Here is a 15,894-nt window from a genome sequence, read left to right on the forward strand (position 1 = left end):
CCAGGGTGCTGGCCATTGGCAAAGCTGAAGATTCAAAACATGTTCTCCTTTGACTGGAGAAGAACAATTTTGTTTGTATGAGAAACCTCAAAATACTGTAAGACAAAACTAGTCACAGTGGTAAGTTAGTGGTATAGAAACGGTTTGGCTTGGGGCTTTTTTTTTTTTTTAAAGCTACTTACATTGCCTATTCTACATCCTTTTTTCCAATCAGCAGATTGCACTCAAGCCTATTCATTCCTGTCTGGGGGTGGGGGGGTGGGGGGGGGGCAGGGCAGGACAGGACGGGACACACGGATGGACACGGGACAGACAACAACATGAAAATCATTTGCTTGCATTCATTCCCCCTACCCACACCTTAACTTGGCAAACTTCTTCCTCCCACCAAGGGCATCAAAACCACACCATAGCCATCGATATGCTCTCTCCATCCTCCCAAGATCTAGCTTGCCATATTAGCTTTAAGCCATTTTTAAATTTACAGTCAAACTTGTACATAAAGCTAACTTGCTTTACTCAGTATTTCCTGGGAGCCAGGAACAGGATAGCTAGCTGAGTTCTGCTAGTCCTTCTTATGGATGTTTTTAGTACAAGAGAACAGCTGTTCTTACCCCAAAGTGCTAATAAATCCATTTGTTGAGCCCTCTGCATAGAGAGAACAAATATCTCCAATATGAAGGAAGCTCGACATCTTGTCAGTCATCTCTGGCTTACTGCCCCTAGAAGAATAAAGCACACTGTTACTATTTGTCAAGCAGAATTTCTCTGTATAAGCTACTGGAGGTCACAACAACAGGAACCTTGGCTTGTTTGTTCATTTGTTTGAAAAACTGAACAAGTTCTTGCACTGGAATGTCAGGTATCAAAGAAAATACAGCATGTCAAAATGCTTGCTTTGAAAAATAAACTAAGGAAGAACAAGCAGCTACTGGCATCCCATTTGGTGTGTGCCTGTGTTATGGGTAGCCGTATACATCCCAGCAGATGCTCACAGCCATTTCAGTGCAGGTGTACAGAGCCATTTCATCCCACCTGTGAGAGGGAATGGAGGAAGAAGAGTGGGTGGCCTCAGCTTAAGACATATTATTTGTACCACCTAAATCACAACACTTTTTTTTTGCCAGCTTCTTTATCAAAATCAAAGGTAGGTTTCAGCATATTTCAAAGGTTCTCTGTTGCGCTGGAATGATGCTCCTGGGAATTGTCATGTATAATATTGACATGATTCTTCTCAATATTTTTTGGTTATGTCAAAATATTGACATGACCAACACTAAAATAGCCACCCACTTACAGCTGCTGTCCCACGGACAGCATTAGGTGAAGACCCAATGAATATGCCTGACAACAGATTTTGCATGTAAAAACAAAGATTAAGGTTTTCCAGAGGCAAATACTTTAAGCTACGTATGTATCAGGAAGCCAAATCCATGTGATATCAGCAATATTTCAATCCTGTTTTTAAAATAGATTGCCTAAATGTAACTCTGAGGAGACAGCCACTTAGTGTTGTCAACTTCCACAGTATTAAGAACTATCCTTATTTTCTTTAGAGCCCCAAATCCTGGATGGAATCATACAGGACCTATCAGTCATTTAAATAAATCCAGAAAAGCAAGTTTCTATCTGTCACAGCAACAAAGAGACAACCAACATGAGCCTGGAAGGCCAACTCAATAGGTTTTTCAAAGACATCTTTTCCAAGACCATTTACTGGTTTCTTGGAGATCCTCCTAAGCCATGCTTTTTCATCACCGAGTTCAAAATGCTGAAAGAGTTTTCTGTGCTTGAGGTCTGAAACAGCAGGCAGCAACGCAGCTCTTCCAAGCTGCTCCTTCTCACCAGCTGGTGGCCTGCAGCAAGGCAGTCCTGCTAGTGAACACTGCCCGGGACCAGACTCCCAGATTTCAGGGGAAATAACTGAAAATGCTTTCACCTTCTCCAACATCACACCCAAATCAGTTTTGAATTGTCCACCACCAGAACTAAGCAGCAGGAAATTATGCTTATTACAGACCACAACCGTGATACTGTACAGGGGATAAATATTCCCTTTCACTGAACATTATCTTGTTTACCAAAAGTGTAAGGATCAAGTTTATTAAGCAAGGCTGGAGCTCAACAAGGACAGATTCATGGAGATTTAAAAGCTGGTGGTGATAATGCACTGCAGATGTCAAAGTGCAAACAAAAAGCTGAAGCTGTGCTTTTTTCCGAAAAGCTGCAAACAGCTGTCCCTCCCTCCTCACTGCCTCAGCCCCAAAGCAGTGGCGGTGGTGGTAACAGAAAAAACTTTCATCATTATTAAGTCAAAGCACATTGGAGACATTCACATGCCTGTAAATCCCTGGGTCATTTGCACAATTAAAAACAAACTCATGAAAACCCAAAGGTAACAGGCCACGCTTTTATACTGGGTGAAGTCTCAGCTCCTCCAAAATCAAATCCTTGTGCATACAGAAGCAAACCATTTGGCTTCAGGCTGCTCGCTCAACACCAGGTTCTTCTGCACTGCATCTTACACAGTCCATTCCCATTCTCTCTTGATAAGCGGACAGAATAACATCACTACCTATTTTATGCCGCAAAACGTACAGAAATATGCCGAGTGCCAGAATTAGCAACACTAGAAATGCAGTTTTCCTCATTCCCTGGCTTGGATGTTGACTATGAACTTCAGGCCAAAAACCTTACAATTAAGCTCAGCCCTAAATTAATACAGCCCAAAGCAAAGTCAAGAAATGTGGAGACTTCCAAACGGCCCCTTTTTACAGCGGCATTTGAGGTATCCCATTCAGGTTATGAGGGCCATTACTCTACTGGACTATGTCATTTTTCCTCTGGAAGAGGCAGATGTTCACCACAGCTGTTCTCAAGGGAATGTGAAGGTCAAAGTTATTGACTTCCATTAGAGAAGAATTTTTTCTTGGCAAAAAAAAAAAAAAAAAAAGAATTACCTTAGAACATTGAGGAAAAACCAGGCCCAAGGAGGGACAATCAAACTTCCGCATTACTTCCCAGAATATAACTTCCATTTTCTTGTGTTTTCTTTACTGACAAAGATGCAGACATACCATGTCATACACCATGATATTGAAACCCCAACATATCGTGGTAGTATAAACTTCTAAAATAAGTCCTTTTGCCATGTATTAACATTCCCACTAATAAAATGTTTAGCAACCTTACCTATAATCATTATATGGTTATGGATTAACAGAAAGGTAGTTTTAACTCTGGAGGTAGTTCAGGGTCACAGCATGATTGAATTTCATTGCCAGTCTGTTCACCAGATCCTTTATAAATTTTTCTGGGCAGGCTTGCCAAGCCATCGGTACAGTCAGGTTCTGCCTCCGGGCTCCTCAGGGTGCAAACTGCCTGCGGCACGCCTGAACCCCAGCCTCCCGTTCCCAGCCTCATGCTCCCTGCTGCTCCTCAGCTTTGCTGGAGGCCAGACTTCCAAAGGGTTGATCTAGCTACAGTAACCTTATTTTTAAAGGCTCTTCTTAAGCACACTGTATTTAGCATGCAAGCCTTCATTCACTTTTTTCTTGTATTCATTCTGAATGCTGTTTTACCACTATCAGTGTGGTGTTATCTCCAACGCAACAGGAGATGCTCGGACGGAGCGTGCCTCCACCACCCTGGCGAAGCACGCTGCCAATTCCCAGCAGGGTGAGCCTCTTGGTAAAACACCTATTTATCCTAAGGCTTACCCACAATCAAAATGGGCATGATGAACACTGTCTACTCCTCTTACGTTCTTTAATAACTGAATACCCAAAGTCAGTCCACTTGACATTTCTCTTCAAACATGCTGTTTCTGAGGTTGGCCGCTGCTCAGGAACATGCTGAACTGGCAGATGGAGCGAGGGACTTAACGACCCACCAGGCCTCCTTAACAGGCAAGATTTACAAGAGAATCATTTCTAAACTCATTTAGCTTGTTTCAAAGCTGCGTTCATAGCCTCCTCACAAGGCACTCATGACACCTAACAAAATTACTTCACTAATTGATCAATTATTGGCATTAAACACTAAATGATCAGCTACCACAAGCCAAGTATTTTCCACCTCTGATGAGACAGACAACTGGGGTATCTGAGACAAAAAGGTAGAAGCCGAAGGCTTTCAAAAGCGAAGTTTCCAGGTAATCCCCCCGAAATCAGACCTCTATGGGAGTCTTCAGCTGGAGAACCCAGAAGTTGAGGCACCAAAAATCTGTCAACCTTGGCACATTTATCCTAAGTTCACAGCAGAGATGGACCACAGGGACTGAAGAAAACAGGTCCCCTCCGGAACATATCAGTCAAAGCACCCACGCACACCTCCTTGGCCAGGAAGGGGCTGCTCCCCTTCCCGTGTGGCATTGGCCACAGACATGAGATGCCCACCAGAAGCCCCCTGGAAGCGCAGGGCAGGAGAATCTTCACACCCACTCTCAGTACCCAGCTCTTACAGCTATAAGCACAATCACGCTGCTCAAAAAGCAATTGTGCTCAGTAGAGAAATACAACCATTACTCCACAATTTATTTATTTTAGATATGCCAGTGCCAAGAGCCATTGATTAATACTAGAGGAGGGGACGGCCCCAAGAGAACATTTGCAGTTATTGCTACGCACACTCCCAGGTTCAATGTCTTGCAAGAGACAGGAGTCCTCCAAGAAACCCACCATGTTCCAGCCATAACCTGGCAGTCTCCTGGCCGTGGAGCCTTGTCACCCTCTTCCACTTCAACACTAGGGGAAAGCAAGACTCCTTCTAGGTAAACTTACTTGACAAATTGAAACTAAAGTAGTCTGATAGGGAAATGATAGCAGCATGACAATACTAACACACAAATCTAGCAAGAGTCAGGTTTCTCCAAACAAGTATTACGAGGCTTAATGCAGGTGGCAGCAACATCGACAGCAGCAAACCAAGCTTTTAAAATAATGTTCTTTTCCCACTAAGCTGAAGATCCCAATTTTGACAGAGAAAGACAGACTTAATTTTTAAGATGAGAAGTGAAACATGAACTAATAGTGGACTGTATGTTGAGAAGCAGACTGTATCTACCCATAGACATCAAAAAATACCTGAAGGATTAGCACATTCTACCATATTTTTTTAAGCCTTGGCAGCCTGAATTTAATTATGTTTGTGATTACTTCCTCATGTATATTATCTATATGAAAGTTAGTATGTGTTTATTTATGTTTTAGATACATTGTATCTGCACAGGAAAATAAAATAAAGTCTCTGTTTAAGAAACAACCCCTAAAAAAATAAACACAAACACCTGCTGAATTTCATGTAAATTGCAAGGTACTGCTTTCCAAGTCATTTTGCCAGTCTATAGCTTTGCTCTATGGGACTGGATCTGAAAATGCATTAGCTAAATCCAGGAAAACCCAAGAGTTTTAGGACTTGCCCTTCCCCTACTACTCCATATTCCTTGGTGAACACAAATCTGTATCACAAGACCACCAGTTTGGTCTTCTGACTGAACAGAAGTGCCGTAATTATGGACTTCATTTTTCATTTTCTTGCTTCTAGATTATCTTGTGCATATCCTCAAAACAAGCTGCATTTCATACAGCAAACGCCAATGAAAAGAACCAATTCTGAAATGCAGACTAAGCACTTTGACAGGGTTTATACAAAGCCCTTTACCACCAGCACTACCACTCCGCTCTGAACCAAAGGTGACATTCTGCAGACCCTCCCTCCTAACTCTTTCCAGTGGCTTTTGGGACTTGGTCATATTTTAGGGCATAAGTAGGTCATATGCTTAGCCTGATGGCCTCGAGTAAGCCAGTGTAAGTCTGATATAGCCACTGAAATTCAAGTCTGAGGCACTTCAATCCATTTTCTCATAAAAACACGCTTCATAATGGCAGTTAAAGCAGAATTAACAGTGAAAACACTTAGAAATCAAACTGACTGTTAAATATCAAATACCTTAATGAGACAGCTGCTTTCTGCAGATCTCAGAATAGGAAATGCAACTGCTTTGTAAACATTTCATGCTAATTTCTCCCATCACTCATCTAAATCTTGATGTCAAGTTAGAAAAGACAAGCTTCAGAGCAACACTGAAAGTTTGCTTTCCTTGAATAGCAGAGTCAAGGCCCCTTTTGAAGTCCCTCCTTACAGGGACTGTTTGTAACAAGATTTCAGCAGTATGCTATTCCTCATCTCGAGTAATTTAATGCTGAAAGGCCTTTCACAGAATTTGAAGCTATTTTGCTGATACCATGTCTCACATGTCTGCTTTGTGTGGGATTTTAATTCTTTAACCTATGACTGCAAATCCTATTTGTAAATTAAACGAGACCAAATATGTCTTATTGCAGACTGTTTGATTTCCAGCAACTGGCATACAAATTAGTTAATCTTTTTAAGATGGTTTTAATGATGTTTGTTTTGAGCAAAAAAGCTCCTTGCTGTGCCTTGCAGTCCCATGATGTACTCAGTTCTCTATTATCTTATTTTCACTGTGGTTTAGTGCTCAATTAAATAGAGATTGCAATTTTATATGTACCATTACAGAAACTGGAGCAGCACTTTTGATAGTCTTTTTCGCTATTTAGGTTGTTGAGCTAGGAACTGAATCTCAAACCATACTTAACTGCTTCAACTTCATTCCTGCAGACAGGAAACTCCACAGCAAAAGTTTAATTTCGCTTCAGCTCTTAACAGAAAAAAGACCAGAGTTTAAGAGTAGAGACACAACAAAAAAGCAGACATAAAGGACTGCTTAATGGCATAAACTATTGGCATGCACGTGAAGAATCATCCATAAATTAACAGCTATTGGCAACATCACATCAAGACTTGAACAACTGAGAACCCACAAGCCCAGGTAAAGCAGCGTGTTTGAATCAAATGGAACAGAGTCCTTAATATTTGTAAATTAGGCCCAATAAGCTAACATTTTTTCAAATGCACCCAAAGACTGACTCCCTAGATATAAGTCCAGTACTTAAATAATTTGGTAAATCCAAACTTTACAACAGGATCACTTGGCTGAAAATTTGGCCCTACAGGTTTGATCCAATGTTTCCCCTAACACTTCTCTAAAGATTTCCGTGTTGCTTTGGATAACGCAGCATTCTGTATCTATTTTTACAGGTGCAGCTAACTTTTTAAGAACTTAAACCAAAACCTGATGTTTCCCATTCTTAGCTCAATAAAAAGGGAGGTTTCCTCCTGAGGGCTGTGAGAAAGATTCCTAAGAATCCCATTAACACAGCCAAAGCAAGGCAGAAGTGCTCTATTTAAAAGATCATCTAGTGAATAATCACTCTTCTGGGGCGGCAGGACAAAGCACTGTCATTTGCAAAGCTTCTGACTTAGCAAATCTAAAAGGAGCTCTTTGCATACACCAGGGAAAGAGAAATAAAACAGATTTTGGGTAGCACAGGCAGCTGGGATAAGTGCCACGCACCGAGCGGGCCATCTCAAGGAAGTTCATTCACTCCTCAGCTGAGGACCCAGCCAAGAGCAGAGTAAAATCCTGCAGTTTCTCGACCACCAGCACTGTTCATAGCACGCGGAAATGACACCACCACAGCAGACCCACAGCCACACCATCTCGAACGTCAGGATCCTCGCCCTCACACGCTTGCAGTGGGAGGCAGCTCAGAAATCATGTTAGGTTTTGAGAGGGTTCAGCACTGTTAATTTTATGCACATGTAGTTAAATTTTAGAGATTACACATTAAAAACAAGTATCAGCATGGTACGTTTATCTACCACAATCTTGTTTTCCATTTAACTGTAGCCTTTCATGTTCAGGAGCCCGCTATCTGCAAACAAATTGTCGTTTGATGAACCGTTAGATTCAAGAGGAGAAATGCACTTTCTCTGAGAAAGTATTTTTCCTCCTAATGCTTGTAACGCAGCAGATTCTTCTGTAGTTTGCAGTCTGAACAGGCAAGATGAAGAGTATGGAAGAGAGGAAGGAGGGAGCAGCACAGAGCTATGACTTTCTCAAGGACACACAGCAGGTCAGACTCAGAGCCCAGATTCAAATCCAGGTCTCCTGAATCCCCATCCACCAGCCTACACCACCCCTCTTCTCCCAGGAGGAAAATCAATCTCATTGCACATCTAATCAAGCATATGTTTCCCCCTTTACTTGAAGGAAGTTGGAAGAGGCATGTAAATTCATACAGTAAAATGATGCCAGAGTTAATTACGTTCTATTCATAGTATCTGCCACCCCACAGATAAATACATTTGTAATAGTGGCTTTTTTTACTGTATCAATGGCAAAGATATTAAAAAAATCTACTATTTAATATGTGCAACAAAACAGTTTAAGAAAAAGGAAGAAAAAGATAAAGTAACTCAATTTGTTAACTTGAACCTCAATAAATCTTCAATAAAGGAAAGCAAACATGCACAATGTCCTTTTCTCCTCAGAAAGGGCACCTGCATTTTTTTTATTTGCCCAGTGGCACCAGACAAGCTATCTACAGAAAATTCAGGTTCAAAGTAACACACTCATAACAATGCGCTAGGCAGAAGTTACACTTTGACAGTGCTATCTTACGCAGCAGCCATCAGACTGCTGTAAGAAACACAACTGACAGATCCTACTGACAGGCATCTGCAGAAAGCTGAAAAAAGAAAATCTATTAGAGATACACTGCTGGGGGGGAAAAAAAATCATTTTTTGATTCAAATCAAGTATGACCTGACAGCATCTTTTTAATTCCATTAAAATTAAGAAGCACTTACTGAAGTTGATACTTACTGGCTCTAACCCTGATGGGAGAAGGCAGCTTAGACGTCAGCCTCTGGACAAGGCCCCTACAAGCACACAATGTTTTCCAGCATATTTCTATCAGGAGAGAGCTGGAACAGGCCAAAAGAACCAGGGCAACCAATGTCATGGGGAAAAAGAGCAAGCTTAGTTTATAACACCAACTGGAGCTCAGCCAAGGAAGAAAAATGGCCAGGGAAGAAGAGGGCACAGAACAGTCCCAATTTCATTGAGCATGGTCATATATCTACCAAGGCTTCAGCACAGAACAGGCTGTCTCTTACAGCCCCCATCCTCACATTAAGCCTCATACTTCCCTCCTCACAAAATAGATGCTCTTTAGCAAATGCAATACTCCCTAAATTTACCAAAGTATTTTCCTTGTCTGTCTGCCTCACTAACCTCCAGCTGCCTGCACCTGCTCATCTCCTTCTGACCCCACCTGCCCAGCGCTTTCACCCTTCCCTACACGTCCCACTTCTCCCTTTGCCAGTACTGCACCTTGGCGGAGGTTCTGTGGCCTCCATGGTGGCACTGCTGTCGTCTTCCACGGCTGGGCTTTGCTGGATGTCTCCTAGCAGCCTTGGGTCCCCGCTGGCAATAAAGTTAATGCTCTTCTTCCACCAGCAACTCTCTCCTAGTGAAGGCTTGAAAGTCTTCTCTTGTCTTCCAAACGCAGATGCAGCAACCCTTGCAAGGGTAAGCTCGCTGCTTTTCCCTCCTAGACACCTCAGCAGGCACCCAGGTCTGCAGACTAAAACCTAACTGCCTGTGATGAGCAGTCGAAGAGGAGGAGCCACTACCAGCACACGACTAGCACGTGTGGAGAACCACTGGTGGCCAGGGGACCTACTTTGAGCCCTGCTGATCTAAAAACACCCAATGGGCTGGACTCCTTTGCAGATGAAGGCTCCACTTCCCGGGTTAACTTGTACATGTTGGCCACCCAAGAGTAATTTTCTAGAATGCAAGCATGAGTCATTCTTCTGAAGCAAAGATTCAAAATACTGTACCACCTTATCTCATAGAAAGCATTAGCAACCACATCTGTATAAACCTTTACAGATGGAGGAGGGGCCAAGGACTGCAGTTGTTTTAATCATAAATTTTCAATTAATCCTTTAGATTAAGCACCATCAGCCTACTCAGATACATATCCACCTTTGTGTCTACGCATCTTGTCTCAGAGTGGGATGCAGACAGGACATTATCCGGGATGCAAGCAAAGCTTTTTTCTTCAGAACTTCTTGGCAGATCTCCGAATTTCTGAAATATCAGATAGGCTGGGCCAAGGCACAAAAGAATGTTTGTAAAAGTTTCACGCTAACCTGCTGCTAAACAATCCTGAATATATTTAAAAAAAAAAAAAAAAAAGCCACAGCCTTTTGGCAGTAGCCATTTTTTGGCCTACTGTCATCAGAAATTTCTTACATGTATATGCACAGAGATTTTACAATCTTCTGACTACAGACATCATGCACATGGCAGGGCTGAGGAGAGGATGAACTCTTTGTGTACATCATGACATTTGGATCCAGTATCCAAGCCTCTTTTCTTACAGCTTAGTATCAGATCATTCCAAAAGCAGAAATGTTACCTAACATCCTAACCAAGAAATTTGCTTCCCCTGGCATTTAGTTCTCTCAAAGCTATTCACCACCCTTTGATAACCTGTTCAGCCGAACAACTGGTGAGATGCGAACACTCAGCTTTCTGCAACACTCCTCATGTTGGCATTCTGGCACGTGAGGATGCAGTGACATTGCCACAAGCCGTAAATCAGCAAAATAACGCATGCCTCCATGCACATTTCTAACACCTTTTCAGTTCTAGAAGGTTAACTTGCTCAGATCTGAAGTGACATTTTATTCTCCATAATAACACTGTTAGGAAGGAAAAATAAGTTCTGATCTAAGCTTTGATAGGCTTAACCAAGACCACAAGTATGAAAATGAAACTTCCAAGTTCAGAATCCACAGCTGAGTTTTGCAGCTTTCCTTGTCTGAATTACTGTTCCTGTAGTTTTCATTCTCTTATCTTTTTTCCCCCCAGAGGAATTTGGTCCCATAAAACACAGCTGCTCTGAAGACTTGGAAATGTACTTTCTCAACAGGTACAGAACAAGCAAGAAAATAACACACTTCCTACAGCTGCCTCTGCCAATCTCATGAGCAGTTGCAGCACCGTGGAAAGAGGGTTCTGCCCCCATCCCCAGCCACTGCCCATCTGTGCCAAGACCGAGAACCAGGCAATAACTGCTGTAGTGCCCATTAGGAACAGAAATCAGAAAGAAATACTGAGCCAGATCAAAGCTCATGCTGTTTGGCATCCTGCCTCCTGCAGCAGCCTCTGGGAGACGCACAGCGGAAGAGCACTGGAATCATTTTGAACAGCTATGGACACTGATAGGATACGGTTTAGCAGCGCAGAGATACTGTCTGCTTGCTTTTCAAGTCTTCTCCTTTACAGCACCCAGTAAAGCAGTACCTGTCTGTACCCAGCATAGGCCACTAGATGAAACTGCCCAATGGCTTAACTTATCTTCTATACTATCACACACAAAAACTCTTAAAAAAAAAAAAAAAAAGCAGAGAAAAGGCTCCAGGCTACTGAAGCAACAGTGCTATCTCAGCAGCAAAAGAAACTGATTTTTATAAAACTGGATGAATACCATAGTCTCATTGTGACATAAACGTTATATTTACGTAACTTTCTAGCAGCACACATCATTTTCTACGTCTAAACCTCTCTGGTCTCCATAAGCTGCTTTGGTGAAGCTGCCTTCCCTCACACTCACCCACAGGCGAGCAAGCAGCTCGTCTACCAGCTACTACAGAGCCACTACCCTCATCCCACCTCCCACAGGATCTTCAGATTCCTCCTGTCTTTAAGACATAATCCTACAACTACAACTATCTTATATTTATGGGGTAATAATGTCTCAAAGACTCCCAGTACACTTTGCAGCTTGACACATCAGATACTCCTAAGGAGTACGCTATGCACTGAGAATTACAATGCACAGCATCAGGGGGAAAGCATGGTCAACAAAACAACCAGAACAAGCTACAGCTGCTCTTCCAACTGCTTCACTGAAGGGCACGTACCAGACAAGGGCTCAGCAGATCTGCACACTGCTTTAAGCCTGCTTTATAGCACTGAAAAAGAAGTTCCACCTCAATACTGCCCATTTCAGCAATTTACCAGGAGGTACCAGCACATCTTACAGGAAGCAGCTGAAAGGAGCATCTGCTTCCACAACAGACTTCTGGACCACAGTGGCCAATACTTGAACAGTCACTGGGATTGTTACCTTTCCTCTGGCACATGTACACAGAGTACTGGAGGAGCTGTAACCTTGCTTCCACATTTCATCCAAGATTTGCCACCCTGGCCATCTCTTCACACTGCCACATTGCAATGCTCATTCAGCACTGCCTTTACAATAAGAATTACTATAAAATTAGACTAAGACCTTACACCACACAACAGCAGGACACCATGGCTTGCAAGTCTTGCTCTACTTTGCTACAGCACTTGTAAGCTACCAGAACTTGAGATTTCTTCACTTCAGCTGGGTTTTCCCACCTTCTAGTCTACCCCACACCAACACAGATTTGTTGAGGTGATGCAACAAGGCTGACTGTGCCATGAATAAGACTTCTTCATGCCCCCAGTTTATAACCAGAGACCACAGCAGTCGTTTACACCACCCTCCACTCTGTTACCAGTCTCAGTAGACCTCCTTCATCCAGGCATTCTTACCCAGACTCGCAGTTCCAACAATGGTCACCAACAAAGCATACTGAACAAGTGCTTGCCCCTGCAGTGGCGTTCACTAGGGCCTCTTCCACTTTCCAACCATGGTGTTCAGGAAAATACACTATTTCCCACAGCTAAGCTCCACCCCACGATTGCAAAGGCAAAGCGAAGTTACTCTTGCTGTTTACTTCCTAATTTATGAACCCCTGTAAGAGGAAACCAGGTCACTCCCTATTTCAAGGCATAATCGATGCTGCAAAACAAGCAGGTAGGGGAAAAAAAAATCATCTAAACAAACACTTCAATCTCAGGGTGGATCCTGGTATTTTAACAAGAAAAAAATTGTTATTGACAAACAAAAGACAGCTTAAAGAACGCATTAGAAATCTTCAGCTCAGCAAACAGCTTACTTAATAGCACTCCTGTAACAGCTTGTTTTGAAAAACACTGGAACTGTGGTTTTTATTTCCACAGTGACTCCTTTTTTGGTTTATACATACTGACCACTACACATTCTCACTGTTAAGTTGCTGTTTTCCAGAGCAGTCAACTTTCACATCTGTTTCGTCAAGTGCCCTGTTACACCAGAACTTTTGCTTTGATCAGTGTCACCAGTCTTCTCCAGTCACTGAGCAGCCAGTGTTGGACAACCAACGCTTTGCTACAGCCACAACATCATGCACCACTGTTATTCTTTCAGGCACTGATCTTACACCAGCAAAACCACTAAGCATTTAGCATCTGGCTTATTTGCCATGCAAGAAAACTGGCTTAAAGTAGAGGTTCAGAAAATAAAATAATCCAGTGTCTGTCAGCCTGTTAACTTAGCCATAGAGAAAGCACCATGGGAAAGAAACGGATACTGGCTTCACATTGCATCCCACACTCATGCAGCTGAACCCTGTGAGGAAAGCAATTCAGATGTGGGCCTTTGGCCTGGGCTCTGAGTCAGCGAGCCTTTTGGCTCAATGCATTTGGAAGTCCTGGGATACCAAGCAAATTTCCGAGCACAGGAAAAGAAACTCATAACAAAACGCATGCTGAAGAAATAAAACACATGCACAGGTACCGGCCCTCATCAATAAATAAAGCAAACAGCCACCACACATGCACACTACTTCATGCACGATGTCGAGTCACTGAATCTTCATAAGGCAAAGATCTGGATTGTATTAGCCACGTTTTCTCTTCCTGATTTTTGAGTAGCAACACCACAGTCCGATCCATCTGCAGCTGAGCGGGCACAAGTGAACTGCTGCACAGTGCGTAACATGATGGATATGATGCACTTATTGAAACCATTCACCTGTTGGGAGCTTTTGTTGTTGTTGTTGTTATACAAAAACTACTGTGAGTGGGACTTAACCTGCATGGGGCAAAGAGGTTTTATACTAGAGGGGAAAGCCTGGCTGAGCCCAAGCCATGGTGGGTGCATACAGCCCCCTGCGCCCAGGGAGCCACCGCGAGGGGTTGTGGAGCAACAGGCGCACGCAGCCTCTGCACAGGCGGAGGGGCCACAGGGCGGCCCCCAGACCCAAACCAGCAGTAACTGAGCTTTCAGCACAAAGCCATGAGCCCACATCCCACGTACCCGGGAAGGCACACGTGCCCCCTCCCCCGCGCGAGGGCCGGCTCCGGTACCCCAGGAGACCGCTAAATATTTGGCCCGCCAGAGGAGGCGCCGGGACCCTCGGGAACATCCACCGCGGCTGCCCAGCTTCGACCGTTTAAGAGTACGATCGCCCACAGCCAAGTCCCCACCAGCGCTCGCCAGTGTTTACATAACGCCACATACCTCCTGCAACTGAGCCGCAACTCCGAAAGGGACAAACCCCACCAAGAACCAGGGGAAAGTTGGAGCGGCCGGCGCAGCGGCGAGGCCCCGGCCGTCCTGCGGCGGGCAGCGACCCCGGCCGGCAGCGACCCCCCCCCGCCCGGGGCCAGCCCGCACGGAGGGGCCCGGCTCGGCGAGGCACCCCCGCCCAGCACCGCTCCGCACCCCCCCGCCCCGCCCGGCCCGCGGCGGCCTGGGGAAGGGGGCTGCCTCGGCGGCCGGCTAGCCGCCTCCCTCCCCAGCCACTGCCGCCACCCCTACCCACAGCGGCCCCTACCTAGCTCTGGTGGCGGCGGGGCGGGCTAGCGGCGGCTCGGCAGCCCCATGCTGGCGGCGCGGCGCTGCCCGGTCCCGTTAGGATGGAGGCTGCGCCGAGCTCCCCCCCGCCCGCCGCCGCCTCAGCTGCACATCCACATGGTTACTGCGCTCGGAGCTCGCCGCCGCGCCTTATATACTCGCGCGGGGCACTCTGGGTAGCGGAGTCCTGCCGCCGCCGAGCCGCCGCCGGGCAGCGTCGCTGCCGGACTTCAACTCCCGGCGTGCCCCGCGGCGCGCCCCACCGCGGCACCGTGCCGGGTCCCGGCGTGCCGGGCGCGGGCGCTGCCGCGGCCGGGGGCTCCTGCTGCGCTGCGGCCGGGGCCCGGGGCTTCGCGCAGGGTCCCGGGCGAATGACGGGTGGGAGAGCGCCTGCCCGCCGCCGGGGAGTTACGGGACGCACCGGCGCTGTTAGCAGCTGCAGGAGCTCCGAGCAAACGGAGCCGGGGAAAAGAAAATACTGAGTACCTGCAGGTCCGGGGAGCGCAAAATAGCGGAGAAAGCGCGCTCCAGCCCCGCGCTTAACCCTGCGGGATGGAGGTTTCAAAGGTTATGACACGCGCTGCTTTCACTTGTAGGGTAAATTCCTCATGGGAAGGTAAGGCCCTTTGGCTGAGGGCTGCCAGCTGTGTGGAACGCGGTAACGTGGGGTAAAACCTGCTATTCTGCAGAAGAACAGTTTAAAACTCTGAAAGCAGCAAGGGAGTTTTACTTGGTTTCCTCTTCAGTAAGACTGTCTGGTGTAGGGATGCTACTAATTAATGTTAAAGGCTGTCCACTGACTGACAGCGCAACTTCAGCCAGAATGACTAGCAGTGATGACAAATAAGTAACATTTCCTTTAATTTATTGCATTGTGCAATTATTTGTTCTTAAAATTAGTCAAGGTATATTGTCCATGCATATACTGCAATTGTTGTGGCCTCCATAGGGTGCATGTGGCTGTGTTTGGCAGCGCAAAGCTCCTCACAGAAGGAGATGCAATGTTTGTGCTGCAGAAGTGCTGTACCACTTTAATTGGCATAAGGGGAAGAAAACACTTCCCTGCTCTTGCCTCCACCCGCAGGGACCCGCACCTACTGCTGCTGAGAGGAAATGGGGTGTAACTGCTGCTGCCATGGTCACTGCTAGTTTCCCTCCTTCCAGCAGCACACCGCTGCTGGGGAAAGGGAACAAGTCCGGATCAGGCAGTGGTCCAATTCAACACTACCATTATACTGGT

At 45.3% G+C, this 15,894-nt stretch overlaps 1 protein-coding gene across 10 annotated transcripts in view; it reads right to left on the reverse strand.

Annotated features, from left to right (window-relative positions):
• ITPR1 (inositol 1,4,5-trisphosphate receptor type 1) overlaps window positions 1–15,894 on the reverse strand; it is a 183,012-nt gene that overhangs the window by 162,302 nt on the left and 4,816 nt on the right. For 9 of the 10 annotated variants that reach the window (XM_040592299.1, XM_040592311.1, XM_040592309.1 and 6 more), the window contains one exon: window positions 615–722. In XM_040592299.1, coding sequence (XP_040448233.1) covers window positions 615–706 — 92 coding nt within the window. In that variant the 5' untranslated portion in view covers window positions 707–722. Of the gene's footprint in view, window positions 1–614; window positions 723–14,634; window positions 14,777–15,894 lie in introns of those variants that run through there. The other variant, XM_040592301.1, reaches the window with a different exon arrangement.

This window comes from Falco naumanni, chromosome 4 (assembly GCF_017639655.2).
Source record: "Falco naumanni isolate bFalNau1 chromosome 4, bFalNau1.pat, whole genome shotgun sequence".
Taxonomy (NCBI): domain Eukaryota; kingdom Metazoa; phylum Chordata; class Aves; order Falconiformes; family Falconidae; genus Falco; species Falco naumanni.